Source organism: Pieris brassicae, chromosome 5 (genome assembly GCF_905147105.1).
Source record: "Pieris brassicae chromosome 5, ilPieBrab1.1, whole genome shotgun sequence".
In the NCBI taxonomy this organism is placed as follows: domain Eukaryota; kingdom Metazoa; phylum Arthropoda; class Insecta; order Lepidoptera; family Pieridae; genus Pieris; species Pieris brassicae.
Window position 1 is genome coordinate 8,382,660 of NC_059669.1, and position 26,193 is coordinate 8,408,852.

At 31.4% G+C, this 26,193-nt stretch overlaps 1 protein-coding gene and 1 non-coding gene across 2 annotated transcripts in view; both read right to left on the minus strand.

The window, feature by feature from the left end:
* Window positions 1-26,193, minus strand: part of LOC123709991 (matrix metalloproteinase-2-like) — a 127,681-nt gene that overhangs the window by 69,120 nt on the left and 32,368 nt on the right. Inside the window, exons 3-4 of the mRNA XM_045661642.1 lie at window positions 14,123-14,245; window positions 13,694-13,860 (exon numbers count right to left, since the gene is read on the minus strand). Coding sequence (XP_045517598.1) covers window positions 13,694-13,860; window positions 14,123-14,245 — 290 coding nt within the window. The remainder of the gene's footprint in view (window positions 1-13,693; window positions 13,861-14,122; window positions 14,246-26,193) is intronic.
* Trnak-uuu lies at window positions 9,698-9,770 on the minus strand. Its single transcript has one exon. It is a non-coding gene; the product is annotated as a tRNA-Lys (tRNA).

Below are 26,193 nucleotides of genomic sequence, written 5' to 3' on the forward strand. Positions count from 1 at the left end.
GGATTATTATACTTTATTTTTCCTTTCAGTTATATTATAATCATATGTTGAAGTAAGCAGTTCATGCGTTGCCACATTATTATTTGTGGAAGTAACAACTGTTAAAGCAAAATATAATAATCAATTTGATTCATGTAAACCAGTTGCGGATCAAACAAACTCACTGCCCTTTGATTTGGATAATACGATAGTTTCTTTGATATGGTAACGAAGGATAATAATACTTGGGTCGAAACTGAAATAACATAAAATTTTCAAAATTAAAAAAAAAGGTTTGAAAAGACAATTTTGAAAAAAAAGCAAACACAAAAAATATCGTCAGATTTATGAAGATTTTTGTGTTTGTAAATGTTTGTTTTAGGATGTCTTTATAAGAATTGTATATTTTATTTATAGTTACAAGTTCTCTTTTACAATTTTTTTTCATCGTGCGGAAGTGCGTAAAAAATATACTGAAATTTATCTTTTTTTGAAGTTGAACATACGTAAACATTATAGTTCAAATTTTAAGTTTAAATTAAACATATTAAGAGAAACATAAATTAAATTCTGACCACGTATATTGTCGCTAAAGGTACGCCCTTTGAAAGAAAAAAGAGATAAAACAGTTTTAATTAGAATTTTTTGTAGATTAAAACAATTATCGAACTTAAGTGAGCGCGGTCGCGGTTTTCTCTCGCAAATTCAACAGTATCTAAGGTATCTAAGTATCTATATATTTAAATATTAGTATACTATATTTTACTTTTTGAAAATAGATCCCTTTTAACTTCCATTAAGTAATTTTATTACAACATGAAAAACAATTAGAGAACAAATGGATGTTTATTTATCATAATTGACATAAACGGATGTTCTGAACAATTATGATTTTTATCCCATAACCCGAAAATGTACTTGGTGTGATCCACGTACTGTTAAGGTAATATATATAATATCACGGTATATTAAGTTAATAAAAGGCTTAATACATACATCCAACTTCCTTATCAAAAAATCAATTAGACTATTTTAGTTCTGCATTGTTTTAATTAGAAGTCTTTTCATAATTGTGTGAAAAATCTCCAAATTAATAAAAGTAAAGACTTTTGAATTACGTAGCTACAGTTAAGGTTTTAATAAACTATGAATAGGAATTAAGTAATACAAACAGTGAACATGGACGGCTATTGTTTTGCATAATTGGTGGATTTACCAACAATACATCACGTTCAAAATACCTTTCAAACTCAGTTAAACGCAATTGTAAACTATCGAAAAACAAGTAACTTTTAATTTACGAATAGCGAGCCCATCGAAGCAAAAACAACATTTCTAGAAAGCTATTTAAACATTCGATTTGCGTAAGGGATATTTGTACATCATTTTTATAATATGGCTATTCTATTATATCATCGTGAAGCGTTCTGTAGTGAATAAGAAATTCAGATTTAGATTTAAGAATTCTTCTTATTGTGTTTTTTTAAATTCCGACATCATCGAGAAATAAGTTGCATTTAAGAAAGAGGCGCTTCAGCACTTTTTTCACTATTCTACTTCTCATACGGCTTACGATAAAGTACACATGCAGTACACTCCAATTATATAGAAATATGTATAAAAACATATTCCCTTAGAGAATCCACCTCACAATATCTGTTCGTTTTAAACTGTGAGTGCCTGCCTAATGCATTATTAAACAGAATAGATAAAAAGTATCCTTAACCAAATACGAAACAGGTGCATTAGCCGTGGCAGTCATCAGTAGAATGAATCATTACTTGAAGAGTCCGCCAGTGGCTCGTGTCAAAGAGCTCAAAAGTCCTCATCGCCCCCGCTCGCCACAACCCTCCCCCCGCGCATGCCCGCAAGCAAGGGCTGATTGAAGCTCTCAAACCTCGACCGCTCGTACATTCAAGGATTCTGGATTATAGGGCGCCAAAGCCTGCACCCTCATCAGATATGTATAAACGTGTTTGCAGCACCAATTCAAACCCCGAAAATTCCACTCATTCTACCTTCTTGAATACGAAATACGCAAAATCCTTGCAAGAATTGGACATTATTTATAAAAATTCAATTACTTTTGTTCATGAAATCAGTTTATATGAGCCTTAGGTACATTAAGGATTTCCCTATCTTCCCATGCAATATTCGTCTTAAGGCTATGAGTACGTGTAAGTTATAAGAGAGGTGCGCCAGGGGAAATGAATGTCGAGTAGGTCGGGCCGTTGTCATTCATATTAGCTACGACTGTTTAAATTCGTAATCACGTCACCAATTTATATCCATCATGGGTCCTATAACTGTATGAGTAATACAAATTTAAACTCTTTCATTCTTTTTAAAAATCCCCAGTAAGAGTTCAGCTTCCAATCCGCAGGGCAAATACGTATTGTTTCGAAGAGGACAACCTAGCGCTTACATTATGTACACACTTAAAAATCAAGGAGCATAAAAGCTTTGGGGAGATGCCTTAATAACGCTCACGAGTCGCCGTAACACGAAATGATTACACACATAAAGAACCTTATCTCTTTACACTCGGCGATGGCATAAACCGGTAACAGTCGGGAATAACTGTGCCACAACCGCTTGAATGTTTACGCGAATTTTACGCACCAATCTCGCTGCTCGCTAGAAATTGAAAACGGAATTATGATCAAATAAAAAGGCAGTGAAATGCCCTCAATCTTTCGGATCGCCGTTGAATATTAAAACTACCAATAAACCAGATTCAACGGAGTTCTGTAGCGGGCTACCGGATATGTCCTAATTTCAATTTTAACCTGTACCTGACGGTTGACACAGCACAATCTATATCGCTTGTTCAATTGTTGATTTTGTCCCTAGCAAACAATCTGGATACCGTATACGCTTGCAATTGATTCGAAATTATCATATGGTAACTTAACATAGGTAAAATGTCGGGCTTAAGTCATAGATATTTCATTCATTTGTACTTTTAAAAATGTTATTGTTTTTGTTTACACTTTTATACATAATTAAGTTATTTTTTTTTAATTCAGTTAAATATGTAGCAATGTTTGAGTAGATAAAATACGATTTACAATACTTCTAATCTAATAATATAAATATTTGAAATCGGATAAAAAGTAACAAATAGATTTTTTATTATTTTATTTAGGTAATTAATAACATTAAAAACATTAAATTGCTAACAAGAAAAAGACACTGGAATGACATTAGACACTACAATCTACCGTATTTTTGTACTCCTGATTCAAAAGCAGACGCAACGCTATTTATAATTGAAATTTGACTTTGAAAAAGTAAGTATAGAGTATAACCCATACATAAAACACAAACTATTCATACAAAAACAAAACAACTGTAAATATTAGCTCCTTTATAACTATGTAAATAGCAATGATAACAAATAGCAATGTGATTTCATGGAGTGCTGAGAGTCGATTACAATGAGCTTGCATAATAAGGGCAAGGCGCCGACTCGGCTCCGAACGAACGCTGAATGAGAGTTAAAAGACTCTATAAGCTTCGTTTAGAGCTTCAAGTTGAAGATTTCATGCTACATCTGACTTCGGTGCATGAAACTTTTCACCCGTAACGCTCAAGAATTAAATTTGTTTCAATTCGTTTCGTTGAATGCATGTTAGGAAAGTTTTGACGCGAGGTCCTAAATTAGCTGATTCAAAACCTAATATGTTTTTGGCATTTCATAAAGGCTTTACACTTTATAACGGCCTTAATAAATGTCGTTTTTGTTTTAATTGCATACGTGTTTAAAAAGTCTATTGCATGAAACATCACATATTCCTAGGACATTATTAAATTATTAATGGAGTTAATCGATTCGGGATAATACTGAGTGAAGTGGCCCAGCTATCCGATAACCACATTAATGTAAATGCGTTTTTAATTACCAAGGGCTGAATATAAGAGTAATTTGAATCAGAAGTCAGAGCTTAATGATTCATCCGAGATTTTTTTAAATAGAACAATTAAATGCGGTCAAACGTTGGTTGTGTAAACATTTTTACGTGTGGGCCAATCTTTATTCGATAGAGGCTTTAATAGGTATGGCACTGTCACGTGACGACATGTAATTATACAGTCTAGTAATCATATATGAAGCATGACGCAGACACGTTAATGAATCTGTTTCATGGTAATTTCACTATTTCATTATAGGCAAGTAAAGCCTGTTATGGGTAGAACACGTCATTGGTATTTTCTCTATGTTAAGACAAACCAATTAAAAAACAAACAGAATTAAAAAAAAAAACTATTTTCAAAATCTTTAAGAGATATTTACTTATATTATTAACAAGATTACATTGTTAAACTCAAAAATCAATTGTTTAGTCCTGTTTAATGAAGTTTCGTATTTCAACGAATCTTAAAACTTTATTCACAGCGCCCGTGTTTTGGTTCGTGGTTTAATTCCGAGAGCATCAACGGATGGAGGTTGATAAAAAAGATATTAAATACATTTTATTAAAATGAAAATCGCAAAAGCTCTTGAAGAAATAAAAATATAAAATCCGAGCTCAGAAACAACGGGAAAGGTGAAAATATTGGAACAGCTTACAATGTAGGCAAACATTTTGATTGAGTTCCTGCATGTTGGCTTCAAATCAAATCTACATGCACGTGTTAGGGAATCATCTATATCTAAAGTCTGATATTTATATCTAAGAGCTTCTAAATTATATGGGATGGAATAGAAACTACTACTCACACATTTTAAAAGAAACTTAGGCAAAAGTGCTATTCCAAAAATATTTGTTTTACAGTATTTCAAACTAATTAGAGTATTGTCTTGAATGTCTCAACACATATACAACGGTAACGTACTGAAAATACCTTTTACGAACATTTGTTGCTAAGGGCGATACCCTTCTGTACAATCAATCTTCTAGGTGGTGGTGTCAATTGATAAAACAATGCAACACAAGAAATGGTTGGGCCACTCGCCGGGTCCCAAGTCATATTGCATAGTAAACTCGATTGAAACTCGTGAGGCAAATTGAACCGTGGTCGCCTCAGATCTGGCAACGGACCATTATTGCATTATTGCTGGAAAAACCAGACTACTCTGAATGCCTTTTGACCCACGTATTTTTGACTACATTTTAATTTTACGAACGTTTTAAGTTTAAGGTATTTCTATTACGCAAGAAATTTCATTTTATTTAAAAATGTTTTATACGTTATATTTAGTTACTAGGATTGTCTCTTACAGCAATAATTGAACCATACTCGTCTCGTCATTCAATTATGGATCTATTTCAGTGCACGAGCTTCTGTAAATCGCTATCTATGCATATTAAATAGCTGTAAGAAAATAGTTGCAACTACGACTGACCGGTCAATAAATTTAATGTGAATTATATTTATTGACTGTATCTGAGAGAGATTTTTCTTTAAATATTTGTCTTTTAAAGGCAAAAAGGTGAAATCTGCAGTATATTAAATGTATTTAACGGAGAAACTGGGAATTACGGTTGAAAATTAATCTATTGGTACATATAATCTATTTTATCTATCTATATGAAAATATACAAGTATGAAGTATAAATGTAGATTATAAGTATAGTTAGAAATCATAAGAAATTACGTGTCTGTAAGTATAAATTAAAATAATAAAAGAACGAGTCAATGAAAAAGTTTTCAATACATTAAACCTAAAATTTTATATAGTATTGTCTTTTGTTAAAATAGCTTTTACACATTAAGAAAAACACTTTTTGAACGGATTAAAGCTATGTATTATTATTAAAACTTATAGTTATTTACATAATTCTAAATTTTAAATTTTTTCCGACGTAACGATAATTTTTAATAATAATACATAGCTTTAATCCGTTCAAAAAGTGTTCTTCTTAAAATTTTATACTTTTTCATGACTCTTTCTAACTCTTATGAGTTCTGCATTATCGAAGGTGGTGCCCAATAAAACGAATAATAGAGTAACTCAAATTATGTACGAACATTAGTTAGTACATATATATTTGTACTGATTCTACGCATACGACGCCGCGGGTGATAACCTCGTAACGATAAAGAAAGCAAATTTTTATTACAAACAAGAAGTAAGATGGCAGTACCTTTAAAATCTAATATAATTATTCCTGTTAAGCGTCTTACGTTTCAAGATAAAACAGTTCTCAAGAGCCTAATTTCATTACAAGAGGAAATCTCGTAAATATGAAAGTGTCAAAATTAGTAATTAAATAACATAGGCAAAAGCTTTCTCTTTAATTATAGCAGCTGTTTTCTTTCCTTATCTCAATTTTATTACGATGACAATAAACGCAACTCTCCTATTAAATTATTTGTGGGAAATTTGAGGGCGAGGCTTAGTTTATTTGGAACAAAAAGTCTCGAGTTTTATTTGTGCATAAATAGCAGCATAATCTGTGTTTGTTCTTTTTTATTTTCGTATTTATTTCGCAGGGAGTTTTTGTGTTAAATTTGTGATTTTTGTAACTTATGCGCTTCGTTAAAACAGAACTGTTTTGTTTATAGCATGTGGTCTTTTGAGCTCACATTATAATATTTTATCTGCTTATTCGAGAATGAATATCTTTACCTCTTATATATATTTTATTTATATCGATTTAGTGGTTTACAGAACAGAACTGTTGCAGTTTAGTTAATATTTTTTTCCAAGGTAAATTGAACAAGTTGCTAACATAAGTTAATATAACGTGCTCCTGTATTATTACCGTTCCGCTTTCGTCAATAATGGTAAAATTACTTAAGACATATTAGGGCTCGCTTAAATATGCAATAAAACCGTGCGATTTGGTTCACAAGAGTGGGATCGGGTAGATTAGGCAAATTAAGAGCCATTCTGTGAACAGCAATTACAGCGTGTCTATTGCCGCAACAAATGGTGGCATTTTCGGTTTCCTTATTAACATATACATTACCGTATAAGATGTATAGATATTTTGTAACTTGTGCATAAGTTTTTCAGAGTAATATGAATATAATAATTTCAGTTCCCGGCTGTAAGGTATAAAAAATTACGAACTATTGGCTTCTTGAAAAATAAGTTAAAAATTAATGAAAAATGCACATTAATAAAAGTATAGCAACGAAATGACGTTATCAAATAAAACAGCTGTAATGCAGGCGCGTGGGCGGGCGGAGCGCCCAAAGCCTATCGACTCGCCCACGCGACAGCTACTCACCTCAAGGTCACCGCCGCCAAACCAACCGAACCCTAAACACAAGCTTGTAACCCCCTTAACTTTCTGCCATTACATTACTGAGGATACTTCCGAAATTTTCCCGGGAGAGGGCGTCGGCGCCCGAAGCGTCCCTGAGAAAACTGACGGACGTCATTGCTCCTCCACGCCTTTTATAATAGGTAGAGGGGCGGGCGGGGTGATTCGCGAGTTGCGCCGTCGGATCGCGCCTCAATAAATAAATTAATTAAAAGTGCAAGTGAGTGATCGCCTCGTGCAGTCCTGTGAAGTCGTCTAGAGCTTCCGTTTAATTGGAGTTTCAGGTTCGCCGGACACAAGCCTGAATTTAATGACTATATGAATATTATATTCCTAATTGAGCTTTTAGCGCTCTGCACCTGACAAATTAAATTTAAATTCTTATATAGTTACGCCATAGAAAAAATAATTTTAAATTTAGAAAACACGTATGTAGCGCTACGAAACAGCTACGTTGTAGATGCAAAACGAAATCAATAACGAACATACAATAACAAATATATAGGATCGTTTCTACATGTATTTAAATGATATGGGTGCTGAGTATATGAATACGTGAGACTGTCAATCGTCGGGATAAAATTAAAAACCTGTCAATTAAATAACCAAATCGTTACATGATTTTCGAATATAATTCCGAAATATTCATGTGTTCAGATTTCGCAATTATTAACAAAAATACTGAAGTGCTACAAACATCGGACTTCTGAACTAACTCTGTTATGAAAATAGACGAGGCCCTATAAAAATCGCTTTCGTCTCAATTCCAAGTTGTATTTATAGTAATTACAATCCTCTTTTCAGGTCAGTAGAGCGTAAGATATTATAAAGTTCTAACACTATATCGGAGCTATGGGAGCTTTGACGTTTAATTTAAAGGAACTTACAGGAATTGCACTTGTCATATGAAATTCTTGTGACTTTAATAGATCTGCAACTAATTCGAATATACCTTTATTTATAAATTACATACATATTGGCGATGCAATTCTTGATCTTAACTGATGATTTTCTTTACACGCAAGTACGTCTTGGACGTCTAAGTTATTCGTATATCTCAAGACCGTCGTACCGAAGATATATTTATTGGCCATATTTTATTATTATATAACATTTATATTTTTTAAATCTGTTTAATTTTCGATTTTTTAAATATTATAATATGTTCACTTCACACTATTCATCGATGTAATTTATTAAATTATATATTATTCATAATTAAAGCATTTCAACACTCTCAGCCATATCTGTGATTTATATCTGTAGATAATATAAAATGCTGAAAAATAGTGTGATCACTGACAATTATATTTTATTTACAATTTAATCATAAATTAAATAAGACTTCTTTAATTAAATTTACCATCCGTAATAAGGTGAATTTATTACATTACATACTTGACTCATACATTTCCTGTGTTATATTAAAATTATGTAGTACTTACGTAAATCTAACACAATTCAATTGTAAAACATTTAAATCCAATTTTTGACGCACCACTAATATTTTTGCGTTTGAATCAACAAAAATGTATCTTTCAATAAAAACTTTACTGATTATGTGTTGAATTCTATCAAAAAGTTTCATGTTTCATTGGAATTGCCACTCAAGTGACCCTTCCATACGTTGAATGAAATAAACTTATCTTTGTGTAAATTTATTCATTGAGTTACAGATGGGATGTGCATTTTTACTATGACGTATATCTATGGAGAAAAGTAGATGAATTAATTTATTTAACGATATATTACTGATACAGTTTTGTTAATGTATATAAAAATCTGCAAATATAAAAGAAACCAATACTATAAATACCTACAAAAATATATTTAGTTGAATAATGTACACAAGATTCTGAACTACCTCAAATTGGTAATGAAATGAATAAAGAATTATTGGTACCTGGCGCCATCTGTTTTTTATGCCTGTAGAGTAATTGGGATTGATGCATATATCAAGTTATTTTTGAATTCTTTTATTGAAATGATTATGTATTACTACATTTAATGATTTTATACAACATATATTTTTTTAATTAAAAAACAATAAATACTTTTAATTAGACTTCCTAGATAATTCGGTAGAGCGACAAAATAGTATATTGGCTGTAAACCGTAATATAAATAATTTTAACTGAGTTTACTAATTATTCTTAAATTGTTACAACAACGTCTGTAAAACTGTATTTATTAGAAACGAGTGTATCTATAAACTTCTTTCTTTATATAATGAAAAATACTTTTTAAGATGTCTCGTTTTGTTCCATACATGTATTTGGAGGAGACCCTCTACATTTATCGAGACAGTTCTAATAAGGTTTCTCACTAATCAGACAATCAATACGTTATTAAGCAAGTACTTGTGTGCACGCCGGTCAATGACACCGTCGCAAACACTAAAAAATAATTTGTCGAGCTTCAAGTTTGTGTGATTATTCTTATCTGACATATAAAGTTAAACATAATTTTCTTGATAAATTACAAAAAAACAGTAGGGCCGCCCGAACAGGGACTTGAACCCTGGACCCTTGGATTAAAAGTCCAATGCTCTACCGACTGAGCTATCCGGGCTTATAAGCCTCATGCCAAATTTTGTATTATAATCTTCGTTAAATACGATTATAAATTTTCTGTTTTGTAAAAGATTTGTTATGCAAATAATAAATAGCTCATTAAATAAGAACCAAGGAACTGATGTTTACTTAATTTTTTTGAAAAGCATAGAGTTTGTTTTTAAAAATAAGCACTTAGTTGAGACAGCACTTAACGCGCTGTTAACTTTAACGATTCCTTTAAAAATGGATGACAGTGTCAAGAAACTATTTTGTCTAAAGGTCCAGCTTTAAGGTTTCAAGAATACATATTGTCATGAACTCTTTAACAAAATTAGCGACCGACCGCGATTTTGATCACGATTGATTTGAATCATATTTCTAAATTTAATTTTGATGTTTCATTATTATTATCACCATTTTATTATTATATATCTTTTTTATATTATTACTTATAATTTTTGTCGTTTTTTATTTCGTTTTATTTTAAGTATATATATAGTTCAGGAGGAAATGATACTTTTTTGATTGAAATATTTTAATGCATTATCTTCTGTTTTCTTTGAGGTTTACGGAATTATTGTTTATAGGGCATATATTTATATACGGGCAGCTACTATTAAAAATATACATCTAACTTCATAGCATAGATTGATGTAAATCGCGAGGGTACTTGAATTATGAAAATAAAGAGCGATGTGGTGTGGAATGGGTATTGAAATGTCAACCTAATTCCTAAGCTTGGGGCTGCGCACAATATTGTATTAAAACGTCCGAAGAGCTTATAACTTTTACGTGAATATTCGAGTTAATAGCTCGGTTTTCTGTTGGTCAGTGCCAAATATTTTATGTGCCGACTAGATTTCGACGCTTTGCAGTGCAAAAATGATTTTTTAATTTAATGCAAGTGCAAAAAATGAACAGGAATTATCTTTATATTTATAAATTTATGCGTGTGCTTGTAATCAAACACCTCCTAGACGGCTGGGACGGTTTTGATGGGATTTGTGTGGGCTCCATTGGTTTCGAGAATGATGGAGATTGATAGAAAATTACATTAATATGTAATAATTCTCAGATCATATTATGATATATCAATCAATATCGAGCAATTCTTCTTTAAAAGTTTTAATGTAAAAATAAGAAATGTTATCTAAGCGAGTTATTATTTTATTGGAGCACTCTTGTAAGCGATATTATAAAATACATAAATACACAGTGTAAGAATAATTTCCATGCTATATTGGAGTTCGGACCGCGTGGCACTGACAGCACCGCGCGGCGGGAGACGGTACGCGCCCGTCACCTGTCATTGCCATTGTGACATTGTAGTTGTATCAGTTGGAGTAGTTAACAATGGGGTGAGAACCAGTTAGCTTATTACTAATTTAGATGACCTAGCAATCTTATGTTTTTATCGTATGGTCAAGTATTTTTTTTAGTAGTTAACAACTGAACGAATGCGGTGGGCGATCAAGATATTCGTATTCGCATACATTCGTAGAGAGCATAATAACTTGTCCGTCCATGACATCTTAATCCTTTAAAATTGCTTTTGCCTATCCTATTGCTAAACCCTTTTCTTCTACCTTATGGGTCCAGGATTTGACCGACAATGCTAAGACGCTTGTCTAGTTAATTGGGATTACAAAACACACAGAGCGCTACAGAGCCAAAGGCGTTACTTTTTCTCTGTGAAACGATTTTGTCAAGCACTGTTATCTCACACCACTAACTCCAACCTACCTAAACATTACCTTATTTATGAATATGTCTAATATGCCAGGCTTACAGAAGAAAATATACAAAATAAAAAACAACTGGGAATGTTTTAATTAATTAATTCCTATACTTAATCTGAAGACGGGAAAATGTTGTGCATATTACCTCTAGCGGTAAAAAACGCGCTCTCTTAATACTGGACATTGCGGGATTTTGGAGCCCCAACTAGTCAAGTTACGGTACTGAATACCCGATGTTTCTGACATAAACGTTGTTTGAATTTCATACGACGCATTGTTGCGAATAATTAGACTAACACGATCTATCTTCGCCAAATAAAATTATTGTTGAATGTTAATATAGTTAGGTAATTCCAGTAAATGCAATTTGTGGAATGCAAATTCATTGTGAATGTGAAGAGATAAAATCTATTAAAGGAATGTATATGGAGTCCTGTAGCCTTCATTTGTAGGTCAGCCACCAGTAAAACCTGAGCTGCCTAATGCGCTGCACGGGCATTCACAAAAGGAACCATTTCTTTCAAATATTCTTTTGTTTTATTTTAAAAATATAATTTAAGGAAAGATTTTCTTTTTCACCTAGTACTCTCTACACATTTGAGCAGCGTCCTGCGTCTGATACACTAATTGTATCTAAGTAAATGACGATCAAGATTTTTATCTAAATATATGTGTATATAATTTTATTTATTGCCCAGTCAGGTTAGAAGGTCGAGTTGAGAGTCCGTTAAGATTAAGATTTCATTTCAAAGATCAACTTTGAACTCACTTTAAAGTTGATCTTGTAAATTAAGAAATAACATAGAGGAAGCTTAGCTATTGAAACCACTGACTAATCTCCAAAACCTTCTTCGCCTTAAACCCGAGACTACGCGACTCCCTGCTATAAGTAAAATAAAAGGAATATAAAAATTGGGCTACTCGTGTAGAAAACGTTACTCAATAATGGTCTTCAATGGTCAGGACAATAATAATCAAATAACAACAAGAGAGTAGGTATCTATAGTCTCAAACACAAAACCTTTTATAAATTGCCGTACTAATACCTATATTTGGTTTCAGGTATCAAACATTTCGGCTCAGCTGGTCTCTAGAAAGCCTTTGTAGTCTCGTGTAAAATAATTGCTTTTTTGAGGACGAGTACAAAACATATTTTTAATTTAAGAGTTGAACATTAAATAAACAATGCATTTGAAAAATAAATACAAACTCTCGGTGGTCACGCTTTTCCGGCACCGCATACCCATAAACCCGCCGTGAGATGGCGTTGTTCGTTTTATTGCCGGTTTGCACAACAAGCCATAATGGAAGACTACAATATTGACAGACCATTAATTCGACAGGAAATTGTGCTGAAGTCGCGATGTGTACAGGTGTTTGCGAACTTTTCAAATTAGCCGGACTTTCTAGTTGTTTTAACATTAAATAACGAACGAGCATCTGTCTGACTTTGCCTTACATCGAATCTGTGGGTAACTATGCTCGGTTAACTGATGGCAATTAGCGTGTATATTTTGTCTAATTGCTATGCTTTTTAATACTGGTAAAGTATACCACTTCAAATTTTTAAGATTAGTTATAAAGGTAACTAAAAAAATATAATTCACATTACATAATTATTGCAATAATAAAAATAATTTCCTAGAAAATATAACCCACTGCGCACTCCATATTCTAGGGAGAACATATTCTTTTAATTAAGCAACGCGGAAAGCGTCGTAACTTTTACGATGTCCGTGATTTAACTATTATTTGTCATTAATTTTATGAGGCTCTGAAGCTCAACAAAACTGGACAGTGGAAAATAAAACTGGCCTATTTAGAATTATTTATCTAGATAAAGAAATACCACGAGCTATAGTATATATAAACTAAAAAACTATTTGTATATAATTGATTTTGGAATTTCCTAACCAACCATCTAATAATTATAACTGTACCTATGACCATATAAGAAAAAATATAAAATAGGTCCTGTTAAACTTCAACTCCTTTAATAATATAGGTTTACTAACGACATCTAGTTAAAACATATGTAATTATTAAGTCACAACTAGATGGCGCTTCTACCGTATAACATCGAGACCACTATCCAGGAACACGTGTTGTAGTTCGCCAATAGATGTCGCTAAATACTAAATTCAAAAGTTTTGATAAGCAAACGTCGATGGCGTTAAATTATATAAACATTTGTATTTACCTCCAAGTTAAATTCGTGTGTTTCCATTTCTCTCCCTGCACGGCAAATCTTTTCTTTCTCCTATTTTCATCGCCAACTTCACGATCAGGCCGACCGCATCGCTTCTGCTTCATCAATTCTTTTGTTGAATGGTCGATCTCCCCCGTAACCGGAATGCCACCAAACTCCTAAAATATAATTAGGCAAAATAAATACAACAAGAATTAAATACTTTATCACTAATGAAAATTTAAGCATTTCCTTATTTTTATAAGAGAAACGTCTCCAATAAATTAAAATAAAATTTAATGTTTCATCGAAGACATTATCTGATACTCTCTTGTGTGCAAAATGCAGATTTATAGTTTGGTTTTAGTACATTAAGATGTCCATCTGAATTTTTGTTAATACTTTATAATATTAATAATAAACTCGTAAAATTATACGTACTTGGAGAGTTTTAATAGCGATCCTAAATTCGTCTTCATAGGAGTGCGAAACATCGCCCATTAAGAGGTTGCCGACTTCTGGTTGACCTTTCTTCAAGTAGCCAAATTGTTCTAGGTAACTTCTCTGAAAATTAAAAGAACACGTATAAATAAGTTAAATTGCCATGGAGCTCAGAATCAGAATTACGTCGACATAAGAATTCTAATTTATTCGTATATATTGCTCACATCTAGAATATTACTATGAAGTGGAAATATTAGATTTTTTTATATGTTAGTAATAAAAAAGATCATAAATATCGATTTTAAAATAGCAATTTAAAGATATATGACATAAAAAAAACATGGCAAACGAAGCCTGGGAAGGGAAACAGAGGGAACTAATAATAACATGTGTAATAAATATTTAAGAAATCTTTTCGCTACCCAACTTCAAAATTGTACTATGAAACAAAACTTCTTAGGGTTAGACAACTATACTTAATGACTATATGCCGGATTTTTCGGATACCACATTATACATAACAAAACATTTCAGAGGCCCTATAATCGTTAACCACTTTTATTAAAAACTAAATTTTCACTATTGATTCAAATTTCATAACTTTATTGTTTCACTAACAATCCTATGCTGAAACGGAATGTATTCTTCTTGTTCAACAGTAATTTAATCATAAAATTGTAATTTTTAAATAAATTTATTAAATAGACTAACTGCCCACGGGCGAGAACTTTCTGTTCTATCCATACATCCTTTATATTTGTACTTCATGACATTACATATTTCTTTTCTTTTTTTCCGTTACACATTATTTTTAATTGCGTTACTATCAACGAGAGGGATATTTTACAATTGTATTGCAATTTTGCCCTACGACTTTGTCTGTAGACTTGCATTAATAATTTATTAATATCATCATTCCTTCCTGCTTCAATTTATTACATTGCCTAAGTAAATGTTAGTTTTCTTTTCTTGAACATAAACTGATTATACTTGTGTTATCAATTTTTTTTTGCCTTTATGTAATTTCACAATTCTCCTAATTGCTTATATTGTACGATTGCACCTTTCATAATAGACACGCCTTATTATATGTATAAAAACACTATTTTAAAGTTCGCAAAAACAACATTAAATGTATGAATCTAATATTGTCTCATGTCTCATGGTAGAGAGATGGAATTGTCTGATATTGTTTTTTTGTTTTGCTATTTTTATTCTATATTTTTATAAAGCTATGCCTTTTCATTAAAAAAAAATCGTCCATATTCCTAATTGAACTTACCCACAAATATTTACACTAGTGGAGCAATAAAGCGAATATAATTAATAATAATATTAAACGTTTTCACTAAATAGCCGACACTTTTGTATATCACAAGAAATAAGTTATCGGTACACATAAAAATACCTAATAAATAAAAATAATATAAAATATCCCGTCGATTTCTGACTGACGTCGATTTCATATAATCAACACATGAATAGCTCATTTAAACTTGACATCGTATTGTTGTTATGTGTACGCTGTCACCGAAGCATTGAAATAAGAACATTCAAACAATTGTTTATCCAAGTCGGCTAATAACGAAAACTTTCTGAATAACCCCTCCATTATTCACTTCTAAGTTGTATCTTGGCTTTGTTTACGGATACCGGCTGTTTGTAAGTTAAACACCTGAACAATTAAAGCCCGGGATATTTGATTGTTTTGTCGGAAGCCCATAATCTGGATGAGATTGGACGAAGTTGCAGTTTGTATTTTAAACCTCAGTACTAAAATAATAAAATTGGTTATTTACACTTGAGAAAGTACTAGGCTAGTATAATTGTTGTAGGTTCTAACTCTACTATTCCTAGGATGTACATGGCTAACTTTAGCCAATAAATTATCGCCTTAAATTAGAAAGAGAAAGAGCTATCTCAAAAATTTAGCAATAAGATTTCATTTATATTTTTCTCCCTTTAATACTTTTTAAGTATTATGTCAGTAATAGTTATTAAGTTAAGTTTTTTTTCTTAATAAGTATAATCACAATATGTTACGTTTAAAACCGCTGTGGTTTGTATTAATGTAACCTTAGTGCGACAAATGCATATAAAAGTAAACGTTTTTTAATTTACTGTTTATGTTGGTTAGCGTGAGGCTTTTATCTGACTGGGTAATTCATTTATTAGCCGCGGTAGCAAATACTTCAACGTTCTCTCGCCATATACGTTGTTTGCTCTCGATGTACAGAGCCGAACTTCCGTATAAAGCATTTTTGTTTGTTTCTAGATCTATAATTTCATTGATTACAATATACGGGTATTATCCCGTTCGCAAACTTTTTGAAAAAAATAAATTTATTTCCTAAATATTAGAAGTACATATCCGGACCTAATCTATATACGCAGGCAAATCTTTGTCGGATAATTGGGAGTTATTTTTGAAATACGTTTAATAACGGTAAAGGTTTTACTTTTAACGAGTTTTTGTCAAATATGCGACAGTAAAAAATGATTAAGAAACAATAAGGTAATAATAAATTATACTAAAAACAGTATTAATTGATATTAATTCTATTAATCCGTGGTATAAATGGAAAAATCTAATAATAGGTCATAAAACTTGATGGTGATAAACAAATCAATTCACATTGTATATTTAGGTTAAAACCATCAAAGCTTTATTGCCAAGCTTTGAACTAAGCCGATAAAGCACAGTTTTTTTTAAATATTTGCTGGAATAGGACAGCTATGGTAGACAATTATTAAGTTACTATTTACAATATTTCTAACTGTGTGGCGTACATTATTTTTAATTTGCTTCAGTAACCAAGTTATTAATATATTAGTCTAGTATACAATATTATTGTGTAGTTTTAAACAAAATACTGATATTATATGTTTATAATATATATTACTGATATTATATTTAATGAGCTACTTATGGCACGTTCGTATAATAATTATATAATTGTATTAATAATTACATTAAGCCGCATTTATTCTTTGAAACATTCGTCCATCTTTACAGAAAATGAGATAAGAAAACACACTAAACATTTTATACAAAATTAATCTGAATATTTTTTCTTCAAGGACCTGATAGAGTATATTCTCCAACTGGCTCCATGTCTCTTTATGTTGAGCATTTTTCTCCCAATCATTCCGACTTCTTTAGTCAGCCACTACGCAAGAAGGCGACCTTTTTATTTCCTAGTAGCTCATTCTACCTTGTTACCCTGTAGCAGCTTTACATTTACAAAAACCTGCTTGTATACGACATATCTGTAGAAGTTTGCGAAGTGTGTCTCTCTATATGTAGATTCTGTCTATCTGATAACCTGTTAGTGAAATTCCATCTTATCCAAATGGGTCATTTAACAATTTGACTAAATACACATTCTAGAAATAGGACTGTGCTCTCAAAATCGCATGTTCCCATCGTAATTAGCCATAATTGACGGCTGTCGGCGATTCAGGAGCGACAAATGACCTATCTTGGATTGAGTACGATAACTTTGAATCACCGTTGCGTGATGATACCTATTTGTCCTTTAATTAATTGACGAAGCTCATTAGCCTGAACTACTTTTATCTAGGACATTGAACACGGGTTCATTTGAGCGCTCATTTTCTGGAAGCTCGGCTCGGTTTTTGTTTCGTTGAAAGAATACAGATTAAAAAGTACTTTGGACAAGAAATTAGGCTTTAAGTTTACGCAGATAAAACCATATATTTCGTGTGCGTTAATGAACATTCGATGGAGTTATACATGTAGGTAGGCAGTTTATAGATAGTTATTCAAGTGTTTAATTACCATATTAAAAATTGATACTGTAACTATTAAAACAGGTTTTTGAAGTTATACATCTTTTGGCGCGTTAGGGAAATATGATGAGAGTACATTTTTACGATGCGCGCGCACAGTGTCACAAAAAACCGACACCCTGAAGTTAGCATAGTCAACTTTTTAAAATTAAAAAATGTCCATTTCTTTAATTATGTAGAAATAATTTTATGTGTGTTCAATGTATTAAATACCTTTTTTCTATTGTAAGTGTCGTTTTATCTACAAACGTAACATAACATTTTTGAAAAGATTTTTATCTTGTTACGCCAAAGAAGTATAACTCCTAACGCGTAACTACCTAACACATATTTTTTTTTTATATTTAAAAAGCTACACTGCTAGTTGTAAGGAACACAACTGAATTTGTTGAATGTTAAAAAATATTTAAATAATCGAGGATTCTTCCAATCCTCGATTATTTAATTGGCATTTTTTTTAAAAATTTAATGTAGCATTGTGAAATAAGTTTAGAAATAGGTACAATATTTTTTTTATTTTATTCGTTACAAACGCACAAAAGAATACGTGTTTTTAAACAGTCTACGAATTAACATAAAATTTTGCACGAAATACTTGATTGTAACTAGTCTTCAGTGATACTAAATTATAAATAATTTCTAACCTTGGGTGTTTAATATTTTTAATTGCAACCCCAGACATATTAATATAGGTTCTGAGAATACAAGTCTGATGAGTCAACAGTACCTAGTATTTACAAGGGAGCCTTATTGCTAATGGGTCAATACAAAGACGAACATCTGTTAAATCATTAACGAATAATCGTGGGAGTCGCTAGAACCACGATCGACTAGTATTACGTTCTTAATAGAAATATGAAAAAAATAATAAATGGAATCGCAAAATATAGTTGCTCCGATTATGCTTTTGGGTAATATGGGATATAATTATCTTATATATAAAATAATTGTACTATTGAATTCAAAGAGAAAAAGAGTTTTCAGACGAATTGTTCGTATTAATAGCTGCAGATGAGTTTAATTATCAAACGTCGAGGCAGAATACGAAATTCCACTGTCCTTGACGTCCGAAGTCCTCCAATTGAGTTTTTTTAAGGACGTTTTGGCCGCGCACTACCACTATGTGGAACCAGCTGCCCACTATTTCTGAACCAATTCGATCTAGGGTCTTAATTGTTAACGCCGGCAACGTACTCGCGAGTCCGTACGTACTTTTAGTGCCCGCTCCTGCGTGCTCGTTTACTTCGTATTCCGTAATGAAATATAACAATCAAACTACCAGAGTGATAATATTAATATTTACGCGAACGAGTGAGAGATAAAAATAGATAGTTTTAAATAGTTTTTTATTTAGTCATACCCATATATAACATACTTACAATAAACCTACTACATTATTAACACTTTCAAGCAATCATACATTGTTGGTTGTGTAGTATTTACCGTTTTGTACTAAGATCAAATAGATAGCATAATTTGTCGCCCTATACCTCGATATTTACGCCGGTAGTACCGTCAACTATTCAAACATAATCTAATGTTAAAATAATTCTATTGCTTAATTATATTGTGTTGCTTAGATTTTTAAATTCACTCATTCAAATAACACAATTATGTAACGTACACAGCAATCACAAGTGCGTTGCCTTTAATGTCAGCTTGTCTTTTGAAGAGCCCTGAACCGAAAAGTTCTACGAGTTGGGTATTGAAAGACATCTTGACATTAACATACATCCAACCTTAATTTACCCACTGTTTTATCCCAAGTACATATTCGTCCCTTCCTGTGTATACAGCACTGGCTTTGATTACAAACTATCTGAACTTAATAACCCGTTTATTCATTGGACCATAAGTTTGTAGCAAGTTATTCAATTAATAAATTAATATGTACTCATTTTGTAATAACTAAAGCAAGAGGAAAGAAAGTAGAGGCATGATAGAAATGCAATCTTGAAGCAGTGCACGGATTATGTTTATTTTATAATCACCGCAGGTTCGTTCCCCGAAGTCTGTGCTGCGTGAGAAAAAGCTATTACTAGAAAAACTAGGAATTACTCGGGTTTTAAGTGCTTACTTGGACTGAATATTCATAAATAAACACCTTAAAATACTCGTAAAAGACGAAACACTTAATAACAGCTTTGTAAAGAATCGAATATAACAATTAATTTTATGCAATATGTACGATTTTTATGTACAAATTTTTTGATATTGGGTGTTTGGGTAATTTTTTTACATTAAAATGTTATTTTCTTGGTCACAATATAAATTGTTTTAACATCTTAACTGTACAATACAACGTTATTTTATAAAAATACTTTTGATTTTAACCTCAGGGTCATTTTTCAAAATTTTATTTTGAGCTGTTCATTAAAGTAAAAAATATTTTGGAACCTTGACAGGTACCTTTTACTTAAAAGGAAGGAATATATAATACGCATGTAAGGAATTCACTCATTATTTTCAATAATAATTATCTAGCTAGCGCGAGTTTACCAAAAAATCTTGAAACATAACATTGCAAGAAAACCAGTATGCCTTACACCAAAAATCGATTCATATCATACTCGTCTTTAAATAATGATAATAAAATAGATTAACTAACCCATAAAGAGTTATGTGTGTGAAAATGTGTAATTTTATTTCTAAAATCGTTCCTATATACATATTTAATTTACAGATAGCATTCAGATATGTTCGATAAATGAGAGAAACAGCAAGTGTTTTTGCTCGTTACAGTTAGAAAACAAGTTTTAGTTATCAGTTTTGTGATTTATCAGCAATCAGTGATTTTAGCTCGGTCTTTTTGCACGACCAGCTGTTGGCGGCGGTGTTTCCATTTATAAATTTGTGACAATAATTGCTCGTTTTGGATGTTTAAAAATGGTAGATGAGGACTAAATTCTAAAGTTAGTTATATCTATATACGATAAAATATCAATCGAATATATATCGTATATAGATGAAAGAACCTTTATTCTATTCAACCATTTAAAAATTATAAAATAGTACAAGTATTCTCTAATATATTCAATAGTATTCTCAATAAACATATCTGGACTCAAAAGTATGTTATAGTAATATTTAGTCTTCCCAATGAATTTTAGTAAAGTTTGTACTCATACATATGTATTTGGACACAATGTTAGCACATATGTTCTCCTTTCTAGTAATATTTAAGGCTCACAAATTTTTGTTTAAGAAGCTCAGCTGAAAGCTTAAATGGTTTGGTCATTTATTAACGTCGAAGCAAATTCAGCAAAATACAAAAAGACTGAAAATCTAGTTGGTCATGTAGAGAGTGCTTTGCCCTTTAATTAGAGGGTTTTGCCCTGGATCGTATAATATAATGAAATTGTACCTGATTTATGTACATGGCAATTATTAAAAGACTTATTGAACACCTAATTATAAAAAAGGTCATCAAACTTGAAGGAAACCAATCTATTATATAAAAAAATGAATCGCAAAATATAAGCGCAAAACACGGCTGGACCAATTTCAGCATTTTTTAAATTTATTCCTTGATTTTGAAACAATTTTAAAATATTTAGTACTTAGATTTTTATTCCGGAAAAGTGAACTATCACTTTGGGGTAACATAGGAATATGTCCCATATATTATTTGGTAGCTACTAAAAAGTTAATATTAAGTTAAAACGCAGTGTGCAGCTTGTTAGTGAAATTTTGAATATTGTTTTGTCTGTTAACAGACCAGCTAACTTACACGCTAATATACTCTACGTACTACGATCTAATCGCATTAAAATCTAATTAAGAAATTAAATATTTAAAATTATACCACACACATGACCATAGAAAATGATCCTTAAAATGCAAAAAACGCACATAATTTATATTAAATTAGTCTAACGTTTTCCACGAATTTTACGTTAATATTGTTGCATGTTAGAGTTAGTACAAATATAGTCATTAAAGATTAAAATTAAAGTAAATATGTATACAAACACCTTTTTGTCTGTGTATAACTATGCACAATTGCTGTTTTATAAGCTATTTTTACATATAATTGTTCGTAATGATAAATAAATTATGTTCCATGTCAATTTCTAACCATGTACATCTATTAAGATATGCAATTTTCAATTAAAAAGTAAGAGACCTCTTAATTTCATAATCCATCTACCAAAGAACCAAAGAACTTCTTTCGTTTACTCTCATCCAAGCCAAGTCTATTTAGAACCAATTATGGCGTTAAATGATTATATTGGTTTTAATATAACATTATAAATATAAAAAAAGAATCACTGTTAACCCATATAATATCGAAGTATCTTCTTCCGTCTTAAAACATAGCGATTATAAAGAGTGGCGGAAAGTTTCTTGCCAGTTCTTCTTGCCCGCTCAATGCCCTTGACTTGCGAACTAGTATTAAATCTAAATTTACAATTAAGTTCTTTTCTGACGTTCATAAGTGTACTAGTTCACCTATATGAATAAAGTTATTTTGAGTTTGATTTTATCTAAGACTAATTGGTTAAGACTTTAATCGTACTTATAAAAACATTTTACTGTGTACATAGTTTACCAAATTTAGGATAAAGCGAAAGTAGTATCGAACGGAGTCGCGGGTAGATCCAGTATAATAGAAGAAATTGAAGACAAAATTATTTCCCAAGGGATAAAATTGCAAATCAGCCTTGATACGTTTTATTAGATTCAATATACACAGACAATTTTGATGGATGGATTCAATTCACGATAAAACTTGCCCAGCTTTATTCAAACGAAAATCTTTAGATTGTTTTTTTTTATCTTGTATTTTAAGCATTTATCAAAGAAAACTATAAATCTAATTATTTTATTGTCGCTTATCCTAGTATCAAGATTAAATGTAAAGGAACAATTCATATTTACGTATATGCTCCTTTACATATATCAATGCTGTCAGGAAAGAAATGTTGCCCTGAAGTTATGTATTGTATGAATAAACACGAAAATCCAAAAATTAATATTAAATCTTTGTCAAAAATCTACGTCTTTTTCACAATGCCTAACAGTTAAATAATCATAGGTGTGAATGATTCCTCTTAGTTTTTAATAAATCTCAAGGAGTGACATAAAGCGTTCCGCGTCTAATAAAAACGTTCGTTCACTAAGAGTCAAGAGTGTACAGGAATGGAGGCATCAGCACTGGTTTTACCAAATTGGGACCCGGCATTGCCATGTAGCATAAAGCTGGGGGGACAGACCTCCCGATAACCTTTCTATGATTATTTATAACCGACATCCAAACACGGAAAGTTTTATATGTTGGTATTTTGTATAAACCGGTACCTATCCATTGTGTAGCCTCTAGCTATTTAAGAAATGGCTGACTCACCAGATTTATTGTAAAAAGACAAACTTTATTTTCGTATTAAAAATCTATTAACAATTTATTTAATGTAGTTTTAATTCGGTTTATGACTCGTTATACAGGAATCTCTTGTTGATTTTAGCTCTGTTATATGAATCCTCACATGTTTCATATGTAGAACAAAATACATAAAATGTGGAACTTTTGAAATTTCTACGCAACATAGTAGAATTATTCTTCTCTTGTGTAACATTAAATATTTCTCGTCAGTCCAATGTAGGCGAAACACTGGGCGTAAATACATCGAAGTAATATTATTATTGTCTTGAAAACGTACCATGGATCATGGTTTTAATTATATTTAGAAACGACTATTAATAACATGCACATTATATGAGTAAAGTCTATGTTGCATGTTATTGCGAATATTTATTTTAAATTCTTTATTTATTTATTTAATTATCAGTAATCTTACAGCTAACATACAATAAAAAAACATATAATAAAACATAACACTTAGACAATACAGAAAGCCAAAACAGATTACATAGATTAACAATATATATGTATCAGAAAACAAATAATATTTCAAGTTACTGCTTAAACAAAATCAGAGTCTTCCCGCCTCTTCAAAAACTTCCTCACATCTTCTATGGTGAGGTGGAAAATATCAATATTCTAATAGTTGGTGTCATAGTTAGATAAAACTTGAAACATTGCCTATTTATGCAGGTAATTCGATTTCGTACGAGGCACATGGAACTATTTTGTGTATCTTGTCGCATAAGGAGGAGGGATTTTAAGTGAAATTAACGACAACAAATTTTATCAATTATGTCTATTCGATTAGGTATGTTGAGACACTGACATTTGTTAAATACAAACTAAATCAGTGTTATTACGTAGCCATCTATGTCTTTCTGTTGATTTTAATTACTATTACTAGTCGGATAATTCAACAAATAAATTGGTAGAGTAAGAAGTTCTTAATTTATTTTATAGCTAATTAAACCACGTAAAGTAGCTAATCTAGTGTTAACAAATCTTGCATTGATACTGTTACGATAGCAAAAGGCATTTTAATTAACGCCTTATTATGATATCCATGCGAAGCAATGCAGGTACTCTGAATATATTTCCAATTAAATCAACGTAGCAGGATTACCATATTCAACTTCTTTGCCTGATTAAGATATGTTCTATGAGTCCCGTAATATCGGCAAATAATTCTAATTTTCTTTCCAAAGCACTCGACCTTACTGATTTAGGAAGTAGGCGATTAAGAAGAAATCTCATTGAAACCTATAAAATCTTCACTGTCCACTATAATGTTCCAGGAATTGAGAAGCTCTTTATTTTAAGTGAAAATACACATTTGAGGGGTAGTTCTTTAAAACTGAAGACCACTCAATATAACACAAATTCTCTAAAGAACTTTCTTCCAAACCGAGTAGTGGCCGACTGGAATAGGCTTCCGGAAAGTGTAATTAGTGCACCCTCTTTGAACTATTTAAAAATTTGTTGTATGGTTTCTCCAAATCTCCAAATACGCGCGCATCAGCTTATTAAGCTGCTAGTGTGTTTATATACATAATAATAATAATAAAGCTACCCTTCGTCACCTCGGACCTGCGGTTATCTTTAAATGGTATATGTAGTCTCCTATATAATTTCTATACAAATCTTGCGAAGACAAAACGATCTTGTAACTTAGGTTTGTATTAAATTTATGACACATCTATAATCGCAAAATTAGGTCGGCAAGGCGTTCCTCTTTAACGTAAACTGTCGAGTCAATGACCGCTTGCGAATAATGTTTCAACCACGCTGATCGGAACAAGGTCGCCTCGCACTATGAAAGCAAATTGGTACAAGGACTAATCATTCTAATAATAAGAATAAGTTTAATATGCTTTTATGATTGAAACGTATAAAATATATTTAGTCTACTATATTAATTTTCTTAGCTATGAATTATCCATTTCTTGGGTTATGTTTTAGTGTTTGTTAAGATTACATTTACAACAATCATATTATATACGTAATATATCAAAGTTCTATTTAATTTAACGCAATATACCCCAGTCTAAGCGACATTAGAAATATATACCGTCATCTGTAATAAAGTAAATCTTACGTTAATTTTATAAATAACAGATAAGTAAGATTTCTCACGATTCGATTATTCACGAAGGAATTCAATTTCTTACAATATACTACCATTTTATTGCGTTAACTAATAAAGAAAGAGGCCTGTTTCTTCAAAATCCCTAAGAAAGAGGAAAGCCACTACAGGTATAATATAGAGAAAGCCACAAAGAAAAATTATCTTGGTCTGAACTTTAGTTATCCTAATTTACATTTTCTTTTTAAAATTCTCGTAATATTAAACTTCTCTGCCATTTAATTTGAGATATAATATTATTTATGGAGGATTAACGCAAAGCGTCGAGTGCAGTTTATCTAAACTATTGTCTCGCGCAGTTTGCAGGGGGATTGTTATAAATTACTGCAGTCCTTGGACGTTATTAAAGTCCCTTAGTAGTTAAGTAGCGTAATTAATATCGTGGACATTCTCGTAACAGACCAAGCCAATTCGGGCTTACAAAGTTCAGTGACTGGATGGATCGAATATCATTATGTATGATTTATTTTCTTCCACATGAATTAGTAAAAAAGGGGATCCAATTTGGATCCGATACCAAATGCCTTGAACACTTCCTGATTAAAGTATCTTTAATTTGATTGTTAAAACTAGGCTAGTAGTATGTTTTTTTTATTGTAGTAGCGTTTTAAGTGGTTTAAGAGTAACGGTTTAGTTAAATTTTGAAATATTAACGTCGTACATTATCTCGGATATAAAATGTAATTAATATTATTTGATATATTACATTATATAGCATCTATTCGAGTAGTTACTACGGTAGATGAC